Below are 21510 nucleotides of genomic sequence, written 5' to 3'. Positions count from 1 at the left end.
ATGCCGATGTCTGTCTGTGTGATGAATATTTACTATAAGCAACCCATAAATACGGAACTATGAGTCTTAATAAATAAAAGGGTCAGGTTGGAGACATTAAGATAGACCTTATTATGGAAATTAAATACTGTACATTTTTGACAATACAAATCTAGTTGTTATGCAATATAAATAAATTCTGATAAACCACAACCTAGACAGCAGCAAACAATTGATATCAAGATAAGATAGCATTCCCGCTAGGCTGTTTTAGCGGGGCGCGGCTTCCTGCCCTCCTTCTGGAGGGCAAAAAGCACCCTGCCCTCCAGGGGGAGGGCAAAAAGCGCCCTGCCGTAACAGCCTGCGCCCGACATCTATTCTCCCTTACTGCAGTGCTTGGGGGCTGCCCGGCATGTCCGTAAGCGCCAGGCACGCCCCCAAGTATGACGAAAAGGGGACGCGTCTTATAGACACGCCCCCTTTTCATAACCACGCTCCCTTTTCGGGCGCGCGCGCCTTCGGCGCACGCACAAGATTGCCCTCTCTAGCTCCGGCGCCCTGCCTGCCGCCGGAGCTAGAGGGAACACTATAAGAGTTGTGAGAAAAAATTATCCAAATATAAAATAAAAATATATTGATAACATAAAAAAGGGAATGAGGGGGTCATTCAGACCCGCTCGCGAGCGCAGGACGCTCGCAAGCGGGTCGATGTTCCCCCACTGTGCATGCGCACGACGGAGGGAGCTCCGTCGTGCGCATGCGCGAGACCCGGCGAGCGACGGGCACTCAATCGCTCCGGGTCTCGCACCAAAGGGGGCGTGCTGTCGATGTTGATTGACAGCATGCCCCCTTTGGTGGGTGTGCCGGGGGTGTGCCTGCCAGACGGAGGCGTTCCCATGGAAAGCCTACCGTCTGAAGCCGGCCCCACTGACATCACTAGTGATGTCAGTGGGAGTGATTTTGGCTCTGATAGAGCCAAAATAACTCCAGGGCTTGCGGCAGCGAGACCCTACCGCAGGGTCTCCGTCGCAAGCCCGATGGTCGCGATGGTCAAGACCATCGCGACCATCATCATGGACGCTCGCATATGCTGTGGGTAGTCACCCACAGCTATGCGAGCGGCCAGGAGGCCGCTCCATTTTCATGGAGGAGGGCCCTGATTCAGAGCGAGTGCTCTGCTCAGAGCGTTCGGCTCTGAATCAGGCCCTGAGTCCTGTTCTAGATGGTATATTACACAGCAAAACAATTGCAATGCGTTTCATGGTCACTTCCTCAGACTGATGAATGTAGGGCTCCGCTGCCGTGGAGCTGGGGTACCCAGGGCTCCGCCGCAGTGGAGCTGTGGTAGCATTCAAATCTATGGGAAGTATGCAGCTCATTGAAGTATCTCTGGATTGGTTGAGGGACGATGCTTCGTAACCAGTATCTTCGCTAATTTTCCCTTGAATTAATTTTCCCTTAAAATGTAAATTTAGCAAAGCCTGTATACCTTAATAGTAAACTACACAGACATCACAGTGATGTTCAGCGACACATCAACATGAATTAAATTGCGCAGTATATATATTAATACAGTAGAACCATTCTCTTTCATGGTATCGCCAGCCTGTTTGTCCCTCTTATTGCCACACAATACAAATTTATCTTGCTTACGCCTACCACAATCCTCATACCTCCTTATTTGCTATAGCGTTCCCGCTAGACCGTTTTAGCGGGGTGCCGATTTAAAAAGGGCAGTATGTGCCCTGCCCTTATGGCGGCTCCCCGCTAAAACTACCTGGCCGGTGCCTCAAATTTCCTCTGAATCTGCCTCCCTCCCAGATTCAGCTCATGCTCTCGTGTTCTAATACTTTTTTTTTTTTTTTGAAGAATGTTTCCCTCCTGTACCTTGTTAAATCCCTTTTATAATAGAAAGTTTCTATCATGTCCCCCTTTCCCTTTTCTGCTCTGACCTATACATATTAAGATATTTTAGCTTTTCCTGGTAAGTTTTTTTTCGTGCTGTAGGCCATGCAGCATTTTAGTTGCCCTTTGTACAGTCTACTGCATTTATATAATTCTGGAGATGTGGCCTTCAGAACTGAACACAATTTTCTAAAATAAATTAGGCCAGATTTACATTGCTGCCATGTGAAATGCTATACAGGTATCATGATTTTATTTTTATTTTTTTTGCAGGAAAAAGGAATGGATTTATTACTGAATTAAAGAGAAATTGGAAAATGTACATGTGGAAAAGATAGGAGTCTCTGTAGACAGAAAATCTCCAATAAACACAGAGTTAGACACCATGGATAGCATCTGCCAAATCTCTGAAAGTGTATGTCCGTCTTAGCCATGTTTTTTATTTTATGGTCTTCAGAAATTATTTGCTATGTACCAGCTTTGGGTATTCTATGTAATGTTTTTCTTTTTAAATAATTTTCCCCCCTTTTAGTATACTTTTTTTTTTTTTAACCATCTGATGTAAATATAAAAGAATGCTATTATGTTCTGAATGGCTGACGATAATATCTCTGTTCCAAACAAATACCAAGCATGTTTGGTGAAGTCTGATGCTCTAAACTGATCTTCAAACCCAACTCAGACAGGTCTTAAGTAAGCTGGACTGTTAGGGGAATATTTACTAAAGTGCGGGTTTTTAAAAGATGTTGCATATAGCAACCAATCAGATTGTAGCTATTATCCTCTATAAGGTGCTAAATAAATGTTAAGTAGAATCTGATTGGTTGCAATGGGCAACATCTCCACTTCTAAACCTGCACTTTAGTAAATATACCCCCCTAGTCTCTCACAATGGGGCTGATTCTGAGTTGGGAGTAAAGCAAAAAAAAGAACAAAGCAAATTTGCACCTTGGTAAAACTATGCTACACTGCGGTGGAGGAGATGTAAAATGTGCAGTGAGATATAGACGTGGAAGGGGTGTGTCCAAACTCCAATCTAAATTGCAGTGTAAAAATAAAGCTGCCCAGTATTTGTTGGCTATATGCAAAGTCGGCCAGTATTTACCCTGCGTGCCAAAAAAATCAATAATGTATTTGTACCCTTTGCATTGTAGCATGGTTTGTCCAGGTGCAAAGTTACTTGCTTTTTTCCTTTGCTCCCAAACTTAAATTGTTACATTAACGTTAAAAATTTTTATTTTCCATAATTTGCCATGCTGAAATGATAGGTAGCTTTATAATACATTTTGACTAATATTACTTTAATATGTTGAAATTCCCTTATTTCTCTTCTTTCTAGCAATGTTCGGCTAAAGAATCAAATTCTGTTGATCAGTGTAGTCCTGTATCTGAGGGTCAACAGTCATGTGCAACTGTTGCTGCAAGCAGTCCTCCTTCACATACTAATTTACTGAGCTCTCCAAGGAAGAGGAAGGCTGATTTTGATTTGCCATCTAAGAAAGCGGTATGTATGCTTTAGAATAAGGGAATTCCATTAGCTGCGTTCCTTTACACTGGCAAACACATGGGATCCTTGTACTTAGAATTTTTTGGCTGAATAAAACAGGTTATAATTGAATTGGCCGAAGGCAATTCAAACGGTAAAATCCCGTTTTACCCGCTTTATGGAGTATAATTGAATTCTGCCTTCTGACTGACAACTGAAAGCCCAGTTCATTATGTTTTGGAAATGTAATCCAGAATGGTCTCGGAAAACTTGAATTTGCTTTTATGATGACTAGATGGGGGATTTTGTCTTAAATGCCTAATTTTTCCTTAAGTGGAGAATGTAGGATGTCTGGTTAAAAATCTGGCATTTATAGGCACAATACAAGTGGCATATTCTTTTCACAAATAATAGTCTCCATTTCCTGCTTAAGTTAAGAAAAAAATAGGTATTTAAATCCAAATCCTCAGTCTAAGGATGATCTGAGTTTGCTAACACTATTGTGCTGTATTACTGCTTGTGCAAGTTACAGCCGCTTATACTGCTGTCTGACTGCATGGTTTCCAGGGAATTGGACATACTGCTATGAATGTTCCAGTCTAATAAAATCCTTAGCTTTAGTTGTCCAATGACAAGCCATGCATTTCTTCCTCATTCCTCTATAAGTAGTAGTCGTGCTGGTGAAACGACTATTTAGGGAAAGGCTAGCAAATCCCTATTCGATTGGGATTCAACAATTTATTTTTCTCTTTCATCAAGGCTGTGGGACACTGGACCATGGGATTGTCGGTTGGGCTGGAGCAGGCACTTAATGACACTGTAGCTTTAACTCCTAGCTCCTCCCCCCTGCAATCCCATAATGCCAGTCTTCGTTAAGTGCCTGAGGAGATAGCAGACCATAAAAATGGTGCCTACGCAGCCCTTAGTTATGCTTGTTTTGCAATTCTCTCTGGTTGTCCGTACTAGGCTGCAAGCCCGGACTCAGTTGCCATCTCACGCTTATCTCAGAGTTTGGAAACTCTACCTCTTGGGGTGTAACCGTTACAAGGTTTCTCCTCTCAGGTTTCAGGGCCTTCCTTCTGAAGGGTTGGGAGGCCGACTGACAACTTTGTCTCGTGATGTTACAGGTTTCAGCCCTGTTATTATCCTTCCAGCGGCGTTTGACCCTTCTTCCAAAGGTCCGAACTGTGTTGGCAGCCTGTGCGGTGTATTTGCTATTGTTTCATCCGCAGGTGAAGCTGTGGATTCTTAATTTAGTCTCCTGGGACTCTCACACACTCTCCAGTTGGAGTTGTTGCATTCCAGGAAATTTCAGTCCGTTTCTTGGAAGCTGTTCTTCCTCATGGCTATGGCCTTCCCTCGGCATAGTTAAGTATTTGCTCGTCTTCCAGAGGCGGTTCTGCATACACATTTACGACTCTAGCAACACTGGTTTCGGATGTTGTCCTACCGGTACTTCCTCCTTTGGTGAATCCTCGGAACTGGGATGATCTGGCTCTGCTTATTGGCTGAGCTCTGCAGTTTTCCTTGGACGTGTCTTCTTTGGTACGGGTTCTTATAGCGCTTTGGAAAATGGCTGGCCAGCTACTCTGCAGACCTTTACGAGTTGAATCAAGTTGGTAATTTTTCAGCCCATACCGGGATGGATTGACCATCACCAGACTGGGTGTCAATGCCTTACGCTAAGGCAGCTGCGATCTCTTGGGCAACATGATGTGAGACTTCAGAATCACAGGTCCACTGTACGGAAATCTGATCCAGTCAGCACGTTTGCACATATTTATGTTTCAGGTTCTATTGCCTCCGGCGGCGCCCACTTTGGATGTACAGTTCTCCGGTCAGACAGCCTGAGCGTTCCCTCCCCCGGGGGCGGCTTTTGAACGTCCCATGGTCCAGTGTCCCCCAGCCTTCATGAAAGAGAAAAATGGATTATTGGTTACTTACCGTAGAATCCTTTTCTCGGAATCAGGCTGGGGGACACTCCGATCCCTCCCTCACGCTCAGTCATGCGAGGTGTTTGGTTCTTGACCGGTCTTTTCCCTACTGGATTGTTTAGTTCTAAACCGTTTCATAGGTTTCCTGCTACTCTTCTCCAGGCTCTTTTAAAGAAGTGCTGGCATTATGGGATTGCAGAGTGGAGGAGCTAGGAGTTAAAGCTACAATGTCTTTAAGTGCCTGCTCCAGCCCAGCTGACAATCCCATGGTCCAGTGTCCCCCAGCCTGATTCAGAGAAAAGGATTCAAATGTAAGTAACCAAAAATCCATTTTTTTTTTTCTTTAAAAAAAAAAAAAAAAAAAATTCTCACCTTTTTTCTTTGCACCATTTTTATAACTTTTTATAAATTTCTCTTTAGAAATGCCAGAATCTGATTAATTTCCTCTTTAAATGTTTTTCATAAATACCCCATACGTTTTTGTAAACTTCCTTTCAGCCTTCTATTCTGTGGTCACAAGTGCAAATACAGATGTGTCCTCACTAGTTGTCCGTACGCCATATGGCACGAGACTGAGCCGCTCTGAGAGTAGTGTACCGTATTTTTCTTAAAATTTTACATCTTAGTCGCATCGCAAACGCTGCGAAAAGCTTTGGCAAATAATTGGTATTACAGACATTAAAAGTTGTGGATAGGAACACAAAGGAACTCAGCGCGGGGAAAAGCAGCCACTGCCGCTCGCATCGGAGCCCTTCTTACACGGATTCAGACTGTCGCGCACATTAATTTGCTCAGTGTAAGCTATCAATGTTTTATTTTGAGAATAAGACAGACATTGAGTGCGAAGGATGCTCTGTGCTGCTGAGTTGCACTGAACTTGACACCAATCGGGGCTATTTGGCACGACTGAAGCAACAGTAAGAAAGGACACGTGTATATTGCTGTGGGGAGCGTGTCTTGTTTCATTATTAAGTCTAAATCCGTACAAGTTATCTGATGGTGTTAGTGCCTGTCCTAATTCACCCAAATGAAGTCCTACAATGAAAGATTTATCTGTAGATAAGATGTACCACATTAAAGAGTAGTTTCATTATGTTATAACACCATCACAAAGAAAACCTGTTCCTGCTAGATTACATTAAATTATCTACTGTTTCTTCTTCAGGGTCCACAGGAGATCTTGGGGGTGTAGTGATGGGATCCAAATCCGGGCACCACGCAATTAAAGCTTTCAGCTCCCAGGATGCATTGGTTCCACTCTCCCTATACCCCGCCCCTCTGCCAGAGGCTTCTCAGTTTGAGTTGGTGCCCGGCCGAAGTTGGGTCACTGTTAACGCGGAGAGGCTACTTAGTAGCCCCTAAAGCTATTTCATTTTTGATTTGATAGTGTTTTTTTTTTTTTTAACTGTCTTCATAGCACACAGCAACACTGTCCATTGGACGTCTGTGCTGTCGCACCGTCACCCCGACGCCAGTACTGACCTGGGGATCTCGGCGGGACCCCGGGGTCCATGCTAGTCGGACCCTGTGGACTTCCCAGACTGCGACTGGACGTACGGGGAGAAGGTAAGGCGGGTCAACGCTTGTGGTGACCCGCGTGTTAACAGTAATTGCATCCGGTCTCAGGGGACAGACCGGAGACGCTGAGGTGGACGCAGGCCCCCCATACCCTGCGCTTCTATTAGACCACCATGGACAGTATCGGCTCGGGAAGCCAGTGTCCCAGGGATTAATCAGCCAGGGGAGTCAGCCTTCCCTGTTGTAGCGGTGCCTTTCCACTGCGGTCTGGCTTTGCTGAGCTGTTTCCTCCTCTGGCCACACCCCCCTGAGGTGTCTGGCGGCCATTTTCTCTGGTGGTTAATCGCAGATTTCTCAAGCCAGCGTGTGGTCCAGTCCCCCTGCATACATCTTCCTTTGGTTGAGGTGTGCAGCACTATAGCCTTCCCAGACACTGAACCTGGGCAGTTGATTGTAGTGCCACTTAGCAGTATACTTTCTGCATTGTATGTGACTTTATTCCTAACTGTCAGCATATATCTATACCTCTAATTCTGCCCTAATACAGGTGTAATTAAGGTGGTTTATTTACCTCACATATATAAAAGATAATATTTGTGAGGTCTGACACATACTGTTGTGTGCTGCACTGTGCCATATTTAGGCAAAGGGCTCTTGCAGCTTACCAAAGTGTCAGACAGGACCAGTGTATCGCATACTTAGGCAGTGGGCTCCTGCAGCTTATCCAAGCATCAGTTTGGACCAGTGTTTTTTGTTGGAACGCAGATATTGTGCTCATACATTGTAAAATATCTGTGTATGGCCGCAATATCTGATGGGTTTCAGCTTGTCAGATAAAATGTCTGGCAGGTATTTTATCTTAGTGTATGCGCAACATAGGTAGATCAATAACGTAAAATACATAAGTGACCACATCAGAATCCTTAGGAGAGATCCTGATTTATACTCTTCTGTATACGAGTGTGATATATACTGTTACTTTTGGAATAGTCAGTGTCTGGCTCTGAAGCAACAAGGAAAACTGTAGTGGGTTCTCACCACTTTCCATATTTTACCAATTAAAGTGATCATCTGTGTACATCAGATTATACACTATAGCCACTGCAGCTCTCAAGTTGCAATGTACTGTTCGGAGGAATAGAGCTACTTTCCTTAACGCATTTTTCTTCTTCAGGGTCCATAGGCTCCACAGGGAGACTTTGGGGTGCAGATTGGATCTGGATCCTGGGCACCACGCCGTTAAAGCGTTTGCTCCCAGGATGCATTGGTCCATCCTCCCTATACACTGCCCCAGAGCCAGAGGCACCTCGGTTATAGTTGGTGCCCGGCCGGAGTCGGGTCACTGTTTATGCAGGGGGGCTGTTTAGCAGCCCCAAAGCTGATTTTATTTTGTTCTTTTGGTAGTTTTTTCTTGTATCAAAGCGTGCAGCAGCAGACTGTCCATAGGATGTCTGCACTGCCGCTCCGTCACCCCGCCGGCGCGGCAACGCCAGTACCGATCTGGGGATCTCGGCGGTACCCCAGGGTCTGTGCTAGCCGGGCCCCGCGGGACATTCTGGACTGCGGACGCACGTACGGGGACAAGTAAGAGCGGGTCACCGCTTACGGTGATCCGCGTATCAAGCAAGTCTCAGGGGACAGACCGGAGGTGCTGGCTGTGGAAGCAGGCACATAATACCCTGCACTCAACTAGACCACCAGGGACTTGTAGTTGGCGAGGGAGCCAGCGTCCCGGGGGTTAATTGCCAGCCAGGAGAGGCAGCCTTCCCTGTTGTAGCGGCTCCTCCCCTCAGCTCAGCGCCCCTTTCCACTGCGGTCTGGCTTTGCTGAGCGGTTTCCTCCTGTGGCCACGCCCCCTCAGCTCTCCGTCGGCCATTTTCTTGAATGATGAACTCGCAGATCTTAGGCCAGCGTGTGGTCTAGTCCCCCTGCATACCTCTCCCTTGCGTTTGTGTATGCAGCACTATAGCCTTCCCAGACACTGAATCTGGGCAGTTGATTGTAGTGGCACGTTGCAGTATACTTTCTGCATTGTATGTGACTTATGCTAGCGCTGCCTGTCTGTGTCTTTGTTTCCTAACTGTCAGCATATATCTATACCTCTAATTCTATCCTAATACAGGTGTAGTTTAAGGTGGTTCTTTTAACTCCCATATATGAGATACTTGTGAGGTCTGACACATACTGTTGTGTGCTGCACTGTGCCATATTTAGGCAAAGGGCTCCTGCAGCTTACCAAAGTGTCAGACAGGACCAGTGTGTTTTTTTTTCTTTTTCTCAGACTATTACCTTAACATACAGGTGTATTCATGGGTTTTCCTGTGCCTCACATTTCTAGAACTACGTATTTGAGGTTTTGTCAACATACATTCGTTGGACTGTGCCATATTTGGGCTCTGTGCTCCTGCAGCTTACCCAGGCATAAGACAGGACCAGTATATATATAATTTATTTATTTTACAGAGTACCAGTAAAAAGTTTGGGCACACCTTCTCATTCAATGTTTTTTTTGTTTATGTAAATTATTTTCAACATAGTAGATTAATACTGAAGACATCAAAACTATGAAAGAACACATGGTAGTATGTTGTAAATAGAAAAGTGTTAAACATTACTGTGAAGATCAGTCGAAATGAAAAATTTCAAGAACTTTGAATGTATCCTCAAGTGCAGTTGCAAAAACCATCAAACGCTATGATGAAACTGGCTCTCATGAGGACTGTCCCAAGAAAGGAAGACCAAGAGTTACCTCTGCTGCAGAGGATAAGTTCATTAGTTACCAGCCTCAGAAACCGCTACTAACAGCACCTCAGATTAGAGACCACATAAAGTCTTCACAGAGTTCAAGTAGCAGACAAATCTCAACATCAACTGTTCAGAGACTGCGTGAATCAGGCCTTCATGGTCGTATTGCTGCGAAGAAGCCAACAAGAAGAGGAGAATTGTTTGTCCAAATTTGAGATTTTTGCTTCCAACTGCTGTCTTTTTGAGACGTGGAGGTGAGTGGATGGTTACTGTATGCATCTGTGGTTCCCACAGTGAAGCATGGAGGAGAAGGTGTGGGGGTGATTTGCTGGTGACACTGTTGGTGATTTATTCAAAATTCAAGGCACACTTAACCAGCATGGCTGCCACAGTATTCTGCAGCGCCATGCAATCCCATCTGGTTTGCGCTTACTGGGACCATCATTTGTTTTTCAACAAGACGATGACCCCAAACACACCTCCAGGCTATGTAAGGGCTACTTGACCAAGCAGGAAAGTGATGGAGTGCTGTGTCATATGACCTGGCCTCCACAATCACCTGACCTAAACCCAATTGAACTGGTTTGGGATTAGTTGGACCGTAGAGTGAAGGAAAAGCAGCCAAGTGTTCAGCACCTCTGGGAACTCCTTCAAGACTGTTGGAAAACCATTCCAGGAGACTACCTCATGAAGCTGATTGAGAGAATGCCAAGAGTGTGCAAAGCTGTCATCCAAGCAAAAGGGGGCTACTTTGCGGAATCTAAAATATAAAACATATTTTGATTTTGTTTAACACTTTTTTTTGTTTACAACATAATTCCATGTGTTCTTTCATAGTCTTGATGTCTTCAGTATTAATCTACTATGTTGAAATTAATTTAAATAAACAAAAACCATTGAATGAGAAGGTGTCCCCAAACTTTTGACTGGTATTGTATATATATTTTATGTAAAACCTGGGCTCCTTTTGTTCAGGTACTGGCCACTATTTCGGACCGCCTAGCGGATCCGTATGTAGTTCCCCCGAGGGGGTTATCACAGCATGAGGTAATGCCCCCTTTGGGGTTGTCACATCAGGTTCAGGAGATACAGGTATCTCCACCATAGGTAGACGTACTCTCTAACTCTGGCTACATCCCATACCTTTCAAACCATGTTGCAAGGCGGGAAACCCACCCAGTAAATAATTTACACGTCCTGTGTTATCGTCACAGATGCTGATCTCTCTAACCTTGATTCTCCTCCTGAGGAGGATGAGTCTGTCAGAAATTGTTGATACTGCCTTAGTGTGAGCTGTCAGATCCATATTATTAATAGAAGATGACAAACCAGCCCCTAAATCCAAACACCCACTGTTTAAACGACAGAAAGTAGCTTCAGCAGAATTCCCTCTATTGGATCATCTAGCTGTACTCATGGCTGCAGCCTGGCAATTGCCTGGTAAGAGGTTTGTGCAAAATGGGAAACTCCCCCTGCTGTGGATTTACATATCACGCGTTTAATTAAAAGCGGTAAGTTGCCTATTCCTAGGGTTACTTCCTTGAGGGATCCTACGGATAGAAAAGTGGTAGCTTGCCTGAAATCAATATACTCTCTCTCAGGGGATGTTGCCCGTCCAATCATGGCTATTGCATGGGTGGCTAAAGCTATATAGACAGCTGGGCTGATGCACTTGAAGACACTTTTTTCCCTCAGATGCTTCTAGGGATCAGATGTCTTTTGTTGCTCACATTTTAGATGCAGCTTCTTATATTGGAGAAGCGACCGTGGATGCCAGTCTCCTAACCTCCAGAGTTTCGGCCGCGGCTGTGTCTGCCCGCCGTACCCTGTGGTTAAGCTCATGGAAGTCAGATGCGGATTCCAAGAAAGGCCTAGTAGGGTTACCCTAAAATGGGGATATCTTGTTTGGCTCAGTCCCTGACAAGTTTGTAACCACGTTGGCAGCATCAGAAACTAAATTTCTGCCTTCAGCAACTACTTCTATCTATTAGGCCTCAGACTACATTATTTAAGTCCTGTCGCTCTCAAGGAAAGCCTAAAGGTTAGTTCTTTCCTAGGCAGTCGGCTTCCACTAGGGCCGCCAAACCCAGGACCTGTTTTCTATTTTATGGTCTTCAGAAATTATTTGCTATGTACCAGCTTTGGGTATTCTGTTTTGTTTTTTTTTTCTTTTTAAATAATTTTCCCCCCTTCATTATACCCTTTCTAAAACCTGCACTTTAGTAAATATACCCCCCTAGTCTCTCACAATGGGGCTGATTCTGAGTTGGGAGTAAAGCAAAAAAAAGAACAAATCAAATTTGCACCTTTGTAAAACTATGCTATGGTGGAGGAGATGTAAAATGTGCAGTGAGATATAGATGTGGAAGGGGTGTGTCCAAACTCCAATCTAAATTGCAGTGTAAAAATAAAGCTGCCCAGTATTTGTTGGCTATATGCAGAGTCGGCCAGTATTTACCCTGCGTGCCAAAAAAATCAATAATGTATTTGTACCCTTTGCATTGTAGCATGGTTTGTCCTGGTGCAAAGTTACTTGCTTTTTTTCCTTTGCTCCCAAACTTAATTTGTTACATTAACGTTAAAAATATTCCTTTTCCATAATTTGCCATGCTGAAATGATAGGTAGCGTTATAATACATTTTGACTAATATTACTTTAATATGTTGAAATTCCCTTATTTCTCTTCTTTCTAGCAATGTTCGGCTAAAGAATCAAATTCTGTTGATCAGTGTAGTCCTGTATCTGAGGGTCAACAGTCATGTGCAACTGTTGCTGCAAGCAGTCCTCCTTCACATACTAATTTACTGAGCTCTCCAAGGAAGAGGAAGGCTGATTTTGATTTGCCATCTAAGAAAGCGGTATGTATGCTTTAGAATAAGGGAATTCCATTAGCTGCGTTCCTTTACACTGGCAAACACTTGGGATCCTTGTACTTATATAATTGAATTGGCCGAAGGCAATTCAAGCGGTAGAATCCCGTTTTACCCGCTTTATGGAGTCTAATTGAATTCTGCCTTCTGACTGACAACTGAAAGCCCAGTTCATTATGTTTGGAAATGTAATCCAGAATGGTCTCGGAAAACTTGAATTTGCTTTTATGATGACTAGATGGGGGATTTTGTCTTAAATGCCTAATTTTTCCTTAAGTGGAGAATGTAGGATGTCTGGTTAAAAATCTGGCATTTATAGGCACAATACAAGTGGCATATTCTTTTCACAAATAATAGCCTCCATTTCCCACTTAAGTTAAGAAATAAAATAGGTATTTAAATCCAAATCCTCAGTCTAATGATGATCTGAGTTTGCTAACACTATTGTGCTGTATTACTGCTTGTGCACATTACCGCAGCTTATACTGCTGTCTGACTGCATGGTTTCCAGGGAATTGGACATACTTCTATGAATGAGGAAGCAATGCAGGCCTTGCTACAATAAACGTTCCAGTCTAATAAAATCCTTAGCGTTCTACTTCAGAGACCATAGGGGGTCCACAGGGTTGACCTTGGGGTATAGCTGGATCTGGATCCACGGGCACCAGGCAGTTAAAGCTTTCACTGCTCCCAGGATGCACTTGGGTCCATCCTCCTCTATACCCCTCCCCCGAGCCACAGGCACCTCAGTTTTAGTTGGTGCCCGGCCGGAGTCTGGTCACCCTGTCGCAGTGGGGCTGCAGGAGCAGCCCCTAAGCTTCATTTTAAAGAGAAAATGTTTTATTTTTTTCTTCTTTTTTTACACTATTAGAGTGGCAGCATCAGACTGTCCTTTAGGACATCCACGCTGCCGCTCCTTCTCCCCGCTGGCGCCGCGACGCCAGTACAGATCTGGGGATCGCGGCGAGACCCCAGAGTCTGTACTGGCCGGGCTCTGGGGACTCCCATGTCTGCTGCTGGAAGCGACGGGGATCAGGCCGCGGATACTTCATATGCAGTCAGGAGCCTCCGGTCTCTGGGGACAGACCGGAGGCGCTAGCAGCGGCGGCGGGCTCCCCCTCTATAGAGGAATACCCCGGGTGTCCACTAGACCACCAGGGTGACAGGCTGAAAGCGGGACTGGCAACCCGGGGGTTAATTGCTAGCCAGGGGAGGCAGCCTTCCCTGTCTAGCGGCTCCTCCCCATAGCTCAGCGCGCCTTTCAACACGCAGTCTGGCGTCGCTGAGCTGCTCTTATCTCTCGGCCACTCCTCCTCTGAGGTCTCCGGCGGCCATCTTCACTGGCAGTCATCGCAGACTCCCAGGCGGTATCAAGTGGACCGGTCCCCCTGTCTACCTCTCCCCTGCTAAAGGACAGTGTACACAGCGCTATAGCCCTCCCAGACACTGAATCTGGGCGGTTGATTGTGGCGGAAGGTGCAGTGAGTATTTCTTCCTGCATTGTATGTGACTATTGCTAGTGCTGCCTTTCTGTGACTTATTCTCCATTACTGTCAGCTTATACCTATCCCTTTCATTCTCCTACGGCCCGGCAGGTGTGTGGGGGAGGGGCGTTTTCTGATACCCTCACTTATGTAAATCACGTATTTGTGGGGTCAGTCACATACTGTTGTGTGCTACACAGTACCATATCTGAGCTGTTTGTGTCGCATACTGGTGAGTGTGCGGGTGTTAAGACCGTAATTCCTCTGGTGATACGTATTTCTTGTGTATTTACGGTATCATGTCTGATGGGGAGACTGAGCGCTCTGTGGCTCCTGTGCTATTTTCCTGCAGACGCTGTGCTGCTGGAGTTGATGGGGAGGACTTATCTCAGGATGGTCTGTGCGGGCGGTGCCAGCTGGTACCGGGCCCCTCCAATCCCCCTGTGTCACAGGACCCTCCTTGGGCGATATTTTCACAGGTGCTGGCGTCCATTGCGGACCGGTTATCGGTCCCTTCTAGGGCGTTGTCGCAGCCCACCATCCCCCATTCCCCGGGTATTCCTTATATATTGCAGTTTTCCCCCGGGGCCCAGACTGTGGGTCCTTATTCGGGACTGCCTGTGTATGTCCAGTCTCCTCCAGGGACACGACAGTCTGTGGTGCCTTTTTAGAGTTTTACTCCGATGGCTCCTCTACCTTGGGTAGATGTTCTCTCCAGCTCTGTTCAGAGTCTGGTGGCTTCCTCCTCGGCATTTCAGTCGATGTTGCAAAGTGATGTGCCACCAAGGACGCCCAAACGTCCTGTTGTGAGTTCACTGGCTGCGCAGTTGTCGGACTCGGAAGTGTCCTCAGATGATGGAGAAATCCATGAGGACTCTGACTCTGATGCCGTGGGGCAGGAGGTGGAAGCTAAGTCCTCCATTAATGTTTCAGCCTTAGTTAGGGCAGTGCGGGCTATCCTACATGTAGAGGATGATGCGCCGGTCCCTAGATCGAAGTTTCCTAATTTTAAAAAAGCCAAGGTAACTTCGAATGTGTTTCCCCTGTGTGATCAATTAACGGATCATATGGCGGCGGCGGCCTGGCAATTACACAGTAAGAGGTTCCATCCACAGAAGAGGTTGGCGTCAAATTATCCTTTTCCTGGAGCTCATTGCAGGAAATGGGAGACTCCGCCGGCGGTGGATTCCCACGTCGTCACCCGCTTGATCAAAAGCGCGACGCTGCCATTGCCATCTATCTCCTCTTTGAAGGATCCCACGGACAGGAAGGTGGAGACTTGTTTAAAGTCCATTTACTCTCTTTCCGGGGCGGTGGCTCGCCCGTCCATGGCTATCTCCTGGGTGGCTAAGGCCATTGAGGCCTGGGCCAATGCCTTGGAAGATGCCTTTCCTGATTATGCTCCAGATATCCAGAGAGCGTTAGTGGGACAGATGCGGGATGCAGCTTCCTATATCGGGGAAGCGTCTTTGGATGCCAGCCTGCTCACCTCTAGGGTGTCGGCTGCAGCGGTGTCTGCTCGGCGGTCCCTGTGGCTGAGGTTCTGGAGGGCTGATGCTGACTCTAAAAAGGGTCTGGAGGCCTTGCCTTTTAATGGGGAATTACTATTTGGTCCGGATTTGGACAAAATAGTTGATACCTTGGCTAAGTCCAAGTCTGCTTTCCTCCCTTTGGCCTCTGCGCCGGCTAAAGTGAGGAGCTCTGCCTTTCGGTCCTTTCGGGTTCCGGGTAAGGTCAAGGGTCAGTCCTTCCCGAGACATTCGGCGACCAAGGCCGCACCCAAGCCCAAGAAGCAGGCATGGAGTGCTCGGCGCCTTTCTTCCAAGCAGGAGGATAAACCTGCTGCCTGATGGGACGGGCCTCTCTCTGGGGGACCCCAGAGTGGGAGGCCGACTTCTCCAATTCGCCCAGTGTTGGCACAATACCACCACGGATGCCTGGGTTCGAGAAGTAGTCTCTCAGGGGTACGCCCTGTCTTTTTGGTTCAGGCCGCCCCACCAGTTTTTCTGCACGAGTCCTTCTCTGGACAAGACCTAAGCTGTCCAGATTCAGGTAGCTATAGAATCCTTGCTACAAGCAGGGGTCATTGTTCCCGTTCCGCAGTCTGAACGCGGGACGGGGTACTATTCTACTCTGTTTCTGGTGCAGAAACCCAATGGTTCTCATCGCCCTATCCTGAATTTGAAGTCTCTGAACAAATACCTCTGTTCCCAAGTTCAGGATGGAAACGTTACGTTCCATCATTCTGGCAATGGAACCCGGGGATTATATGGTCTCTCTCGATTTCCAGGACGCCTATCTCCATGTGCCCATAGCACCGGCACATCAGCGGTATCTGAGGTTTGCTTTCCTGAACCATCACTACCAATTTCGGGCGTTGCCTTTCGGCCTTGCCACGGCTCCGAGGTTGTGAGTATGGTTTCTTATGTGTTCCAGTCTTCCTTCTCTCTGTTTAGTCTCCTCCTCTGGCCTTGGCTGCTTACCAACTGAGGTGCCTGTGGCTCGGGGGCGGGGTATAGAGGAGAACGGACCCAAGTGTATCTTGGGAGCAGTGAAAGCTTTAACTGCGTGGTGCCCGTGGATCCAGATCCAGCTATACCCCAAGGTCAACCCTGTGGACCCTATGGACTTCGTAGAAACAGAGATAACAAAGGTAAGTTCTTACCATATCTCTTGTTTTAGTTGTCCAATGACAAGCCATACATTACTTCCTCATTCCTCTATAAGTAGTAGTCGTGCTGGTGAAACGACTAATTAGGGAAAACCTAGAAAGTTCCTATTCAATTGGGATTCAACAATTTATTTATTTTCTTTAAAAAAAAAAAAACACAATTTTTTATAACTTTTTGTAAATTTCACCTTAAAAATGCCAGAATCTGATTAATTTTCACTTTAGCTGTTTTTCATAAATACCCCATAGGCTTTTGTGTACTTCCTTTCAGCCTTCTATTCTGTGGTCAGAAGTGCAAATACAGATGTGTCCTCACTTACTAGTTGTCCGTACGCCATATGGCACGAGACTGAGCCGCTCTGAGAGTAGTGTACCATATTTTTCTTTTAAATTTACATCTTAGTCGCATCGCAAACGCTACAAAAAGCTTTGGCAAATAATTGGTATTACAGACATTAAAAGTTGTGGATGGGAACACAAAGGATCTCAGCGCGGGGAAAAGCAGCCACTGCCGCTCGCATCGGAGCCCTTCTTACACGGATTCAGGCTGTCGCGCGCATTAATTTGCTCAGTGTAAGCTATCAATGTTTTATTTTGAGAATAAGACAGACATTGAGTGCGAAGGATGCTCTGTGCTGCTGAGTTGCACTGAACTTGGCACCAATCGGGGCTATTTGGCAGGACTGAAGCAACAGTAAGAAAGGACACGTGTATATTGCTGTGGGGAGCGTGTCTTGTTTCATTATTAAGTCTAAATCCGTACAAGTTATCTGATGGTGTTAGTGCCTGTCCTAATTCACCCAAATGAAGTCATACAATGAAAGATTTATCTGTAGGTCATGTGTACCACATTAGAGAGTCCTATCATTGTGTTATAACACCATCACAAAGTAAATGTATTCCGTCTACATTACATTAAATTATCTACTGTTTCTTCTTCAGGGCCCATAGGCTCCACAGGGAGACCTTGGGGTGTAATGATGGGAACCAAATCCGGGCACCATGCAGTTAAAGCTTTCAGCTTTGGATGCTTTGGGTCCACTCTCCTTATACCCCGCCCCCGAGCCAGAGTTGGTGCCCGGCTGGAGCTGGCTCTTTTAACGCAGAGGGGCTACTTAGTAACTCCTAAAGATATTTTATTTCATTTTATGATTTGATAGTTTTTTATAGAGCACACAGCAACAGACTGTCCATTGGACGTTCGTGCTGCCGCTCCGGCCAGTACCGATCTAGGGATCCCGGCGGGACCCCAGGGTTCGTAGTAACCGGGCCCCGCGGATTTCCCAGACTGCGACCGGACCTACGGGGACAAGGTAAGGCGGGTCAATGCTTGCGGTGACCCGCGTATTAGTAGTCATTGCCTACGGTGTCAGGGGACAGACTGGAGGCGTTGAGGTGGATGCAGGCCCCCCATACCCTGCGCTTCCACTAGACCACCAGGGACAGTATCTGCGCGGAAAGCCACGTCCAAGGGGTAACAGTTGGGTCAGACTGCGCTCATCTGTATGGGCAGATAGGGTGTGGTGTGAGGGTGTGGTTTGTGACTAGTATGTGGTTGGGGTGCTGCACTTTCCTTCTAACAGGAGTACCAGGTCCTGCGTGGTAGCTTAATAGAGAGGGGGGTTGGAAAGTGCGCTCTCCCTGTGGGTGCGGTGGTTATGTGAGTGTCTTGGAATAAGTTGGTTGCTAGCGTGGGGTGTAACGAGGTGAGGTGTGGTGAAAGTAGCAGACAAGGATGAGGGGGCCAAATGGTTTAATGGAGTAGTCACAGTGCTACTCCTGTATAGTCCCTGGCACAAGGGAATTGTGTGGTGGTGGGTGCACTAGCTCAGCAATCCATAGTGTACCCCATCCAGCCAGTCCCGGGCGGACCACCACCCAGCCACCTGTACACCAACCTCCAACTCCCACAGCGGTCCCCCCCACCCGCACAGTGGCCCGGCAGCAGCAGACTCACAGCTGCAGTGGACCCAGCACCCCACGCACACCTCTCGGTCGCTGACCTCCACGGGCCAGGTGTCCTCCCCGATCAGCAGCTATCTACCTCTGCAACCGCAGCAGCTCACTTCAAACAGCACCACCTGCAGCAACGTTCATATCTCTACGGCCGAACCAACAACGCACCAAAGCCTACCAGTAGGTACCTGTCTCATACCACCACGCGGGACGCGTCAGGGTGCACACCCATACCCATTACACCTGCTGCCCTACCTTCACCACCCTTCCACTACCTGAGACTTCCCTAAGACTGTCGACCGAAGGTCCTGCAGGGGCAACGTGCCGGTCTGTTGAACCGCACGGAAGAAGCCCCCTGAAAGGGTCTACCAACCTCCCCAGTCTCTCCCACACCCACCACCTCACCATCCCCTTGTGCCAGGGACTATACAGGAGAAGCACTGTGACTACTCCATTAACCCATTTGGCCCCCTCATCCTTGTCTGCTTCTTCTTTTCCCACTCCGTCCCAGGGTTAATATTCAGCCAGGGGAGTCAGCCTTCCCTGTTGTAGCAGCTCCTCCCGTCAGCTCAGCGTGACTTTCCACTGCGGTTTGGCTTTGCTGAGCTGTTTTCTCCTGTGGCCATTTTCTCTGGTGTTAATCGCAGATATCTCAGGCCAGCGTGTGGTCTAGTCCCCCTGCATACCTCTCCCTTGGGTTGAGGTATGCAGCACTATAGCCTTCCCAGACACTGAATCTGGGCAGTTGATTGTAGTGCCACTTTGCGGTATACTTTCTGCATTGTATGTGACTTATGCTAGAGCTTGCCTGTCTGTGTCTTTATCCCTAACTGTCAGCATATATCTATACCTCTAATTCTGCCCTAATACAGGTGTAGTTAAGGTGGTTCATTAAAATATATTTGTGAGGTTTGACACATACTGTTGTGTGCTGCACTGTGCCACATTTAGGCAGTGGGCTCCTGCAGCTTATCCAAGCATCAGTCAGGACCAGTGTTTTTTTTTTTTTCCAGGCTATTACCTTAACATACATTTGTATTCATGGGTTTTGTCAACATACATTCGTTGCACTGTGCCATATTTGGGCTCTGCTCCTGCAGCTTACCCAGGCATTAGACAGGACCAGTCTATTGCTTCCTACTAGTATCATAAATAGATGGTGGTTGAATTATACCCAGTGCCATATTGTGTGCCATTTACTGTGCAGCTTTGTCTAGCAAAGGCAGGATTATTAACAAGCATCTGATATAGATGTTTAGATATATATATATCAATACATCTATATCTCTATATTTAGTGAAAACAAACGGAGCGCAAATCTGCAAACTGAGATTAGTCCCAAATAATAAGGATTTCTTAGACGTTAATCTATATGCGCTGCCTCATATATGCCACATTTGGCCGGCGTTCTTCCTTCTTTTCAATAATCCCTGTATCCACAAAACGGGTAACAAATCACTAAAAAATAAATGGAATGAGCGCCATAGTGCATTATCTCAAGCATTTATTAAAAGTACAATTCCTTTTGGTAATGTCAATCATGACCTATGTTTGATGGAAATTGTTCTTTTAATAAATGCTTGAGATAATGCACTATGGCGTGCCTTCTATTTATTCTTTAATTTTGTGTGTATGTATGTATGTGTGTATGTGTGTGTATGTATGTATATATATATATATATATATATATATATATATATATATATGTGTGTGTGTGTGTATATATATATATATATATATATATATATATATATATATATATATATATATATATATATATATATATTATAATATAATGTCAGGTCCATAAATATTGGGACATTGACAGAATTTTCATATTTTGGCCTCTATTTACCACCACAATGGCTTTGAAATGAAACAAACAAGATGTGATTTAACTGCAGACTTTCAGATTTAATTTGAGGGTAATTACATCCAAATCAGGTGAACTGTGTAGAAATTACAATGGTTTCTAAATGTGCTTTCCATTTTTTAAGGGGCCAAAAGTAATGGGACAAACTAAACCATCCTAAATCTAACTTTCACTTTTTAATACTTTGTTGCAAATCCTTTGCAGGCAATTACAGCCTGAAGTCTGGAACGCATAGACATCACCAGACGCTGGGTTTCATCCCTGGTGATGCTCTGCCAGGCCTCTACTGCAAATGTCTTCAGTTCCTGCTTGTTCTTGGGGCATTTTCCCTTCAGTTTTGTCTTCATCAAGTGAAATGCATGCTCAATCGGATTCAGGTCAGGGGATTGACTTGGCCATTGCATAACATTCCACTTTTTAGCCTTAAAAAACTTTGTTTGCAGTATGCTTCGGGTCATTGTCCATCTGCACTGTGAAGCGCCGTCCAATGAGTTCTGAAGTATTTGAATTCTGAAGTGTTTCGGGCAATATTATATGCTCATATTCAGTCATTCTGCTGCTTTTGTCAGCAGTCACATCATCAATAAATACAAGGGAACCAGTTCCATTGGCAGTAATACATGCCCACGCCATGACACTACCACCACCATGCTTCACTGATGAGGTGGTATGTTTTGGATCATGAGCAGTTCCTTTACTTCTCTTCTCTTCCCATCACTCTGGTACAAGTTGATCTTTGTCTCATCTGTCCATAGGATGTTGTTCCAGAACTGTAATGGCTTTTTTAGATGTTGTTTGGCAAACTCTAATCTGGTCTTCCTGTTTTTGTGGCTCACCAATGGTTTGCATCTTGTGGTGAAACCTCTATATTCACTCTTGTGAAGTCTTCTCTTGATTGTTGACTTTGACACATATACACCTACCTCCTGGAGAGTGTTCTTGATTTGGCCAACTGTTGTGAAGGGGTTTTTCTTCACCAGGGAAATAATTCTTTTGTCATCCACCACAGTTGTTTTCCGTAGTCTTCCGGGTCTTTTGGTGTTGCTGAGCTCTCCGGTGCGTTCTTTCTTTTTAAGAATGTTCCAAACA

General features: G+C 45.9%; 1 protein-coding gene across 1 annotated transcript in view; it reads left to right on the top strand.

The window, feature by feature from the left end:
• Positions 1–21510, top strand: part of RNMT (RNA guanine-7 methyltransferase) — a 116803-nt gene that overhangs the window by 2510 nt on the left and 92783 nt on the right. The window contains exons 2-4 of the mRNA XM_088475929.1: positions 2158–2299; positions 3224–3388; positions 12261–12425. Coding sequence (XP_088332055.1) covers positions 2270–2299; positions 3224–3388; positions 12261–12425 — 360 coding nt within the window. The 5' untranslated portion in view covers positions 2158–2269. The remainder of the gene's footprint in view (positions 1–2157; positions 2300–3223; positions 3389–12260; positions 12426–21510) is intronic.

The sequence above is a fragment of the Taudactylus pleione genome, unplaced genomic scaffold (assembly GCF_031769625.1).
Source record: "Taudactylus pleione unplaced genomic scaffold, aTauple2 ptg000179l, whole genome shotgun sequence".
NCBI lineage: Eukaryota > Metazoa > Chordata > Amphibia > Anura > Myobatrachidae > Taudactylus > Taudactylus pleione.
The sequence above is the reverse complement of the archived record's forward strand: the minus strand, read 5'-3'. Positions and strand labels throughout refer to the sequence as shown.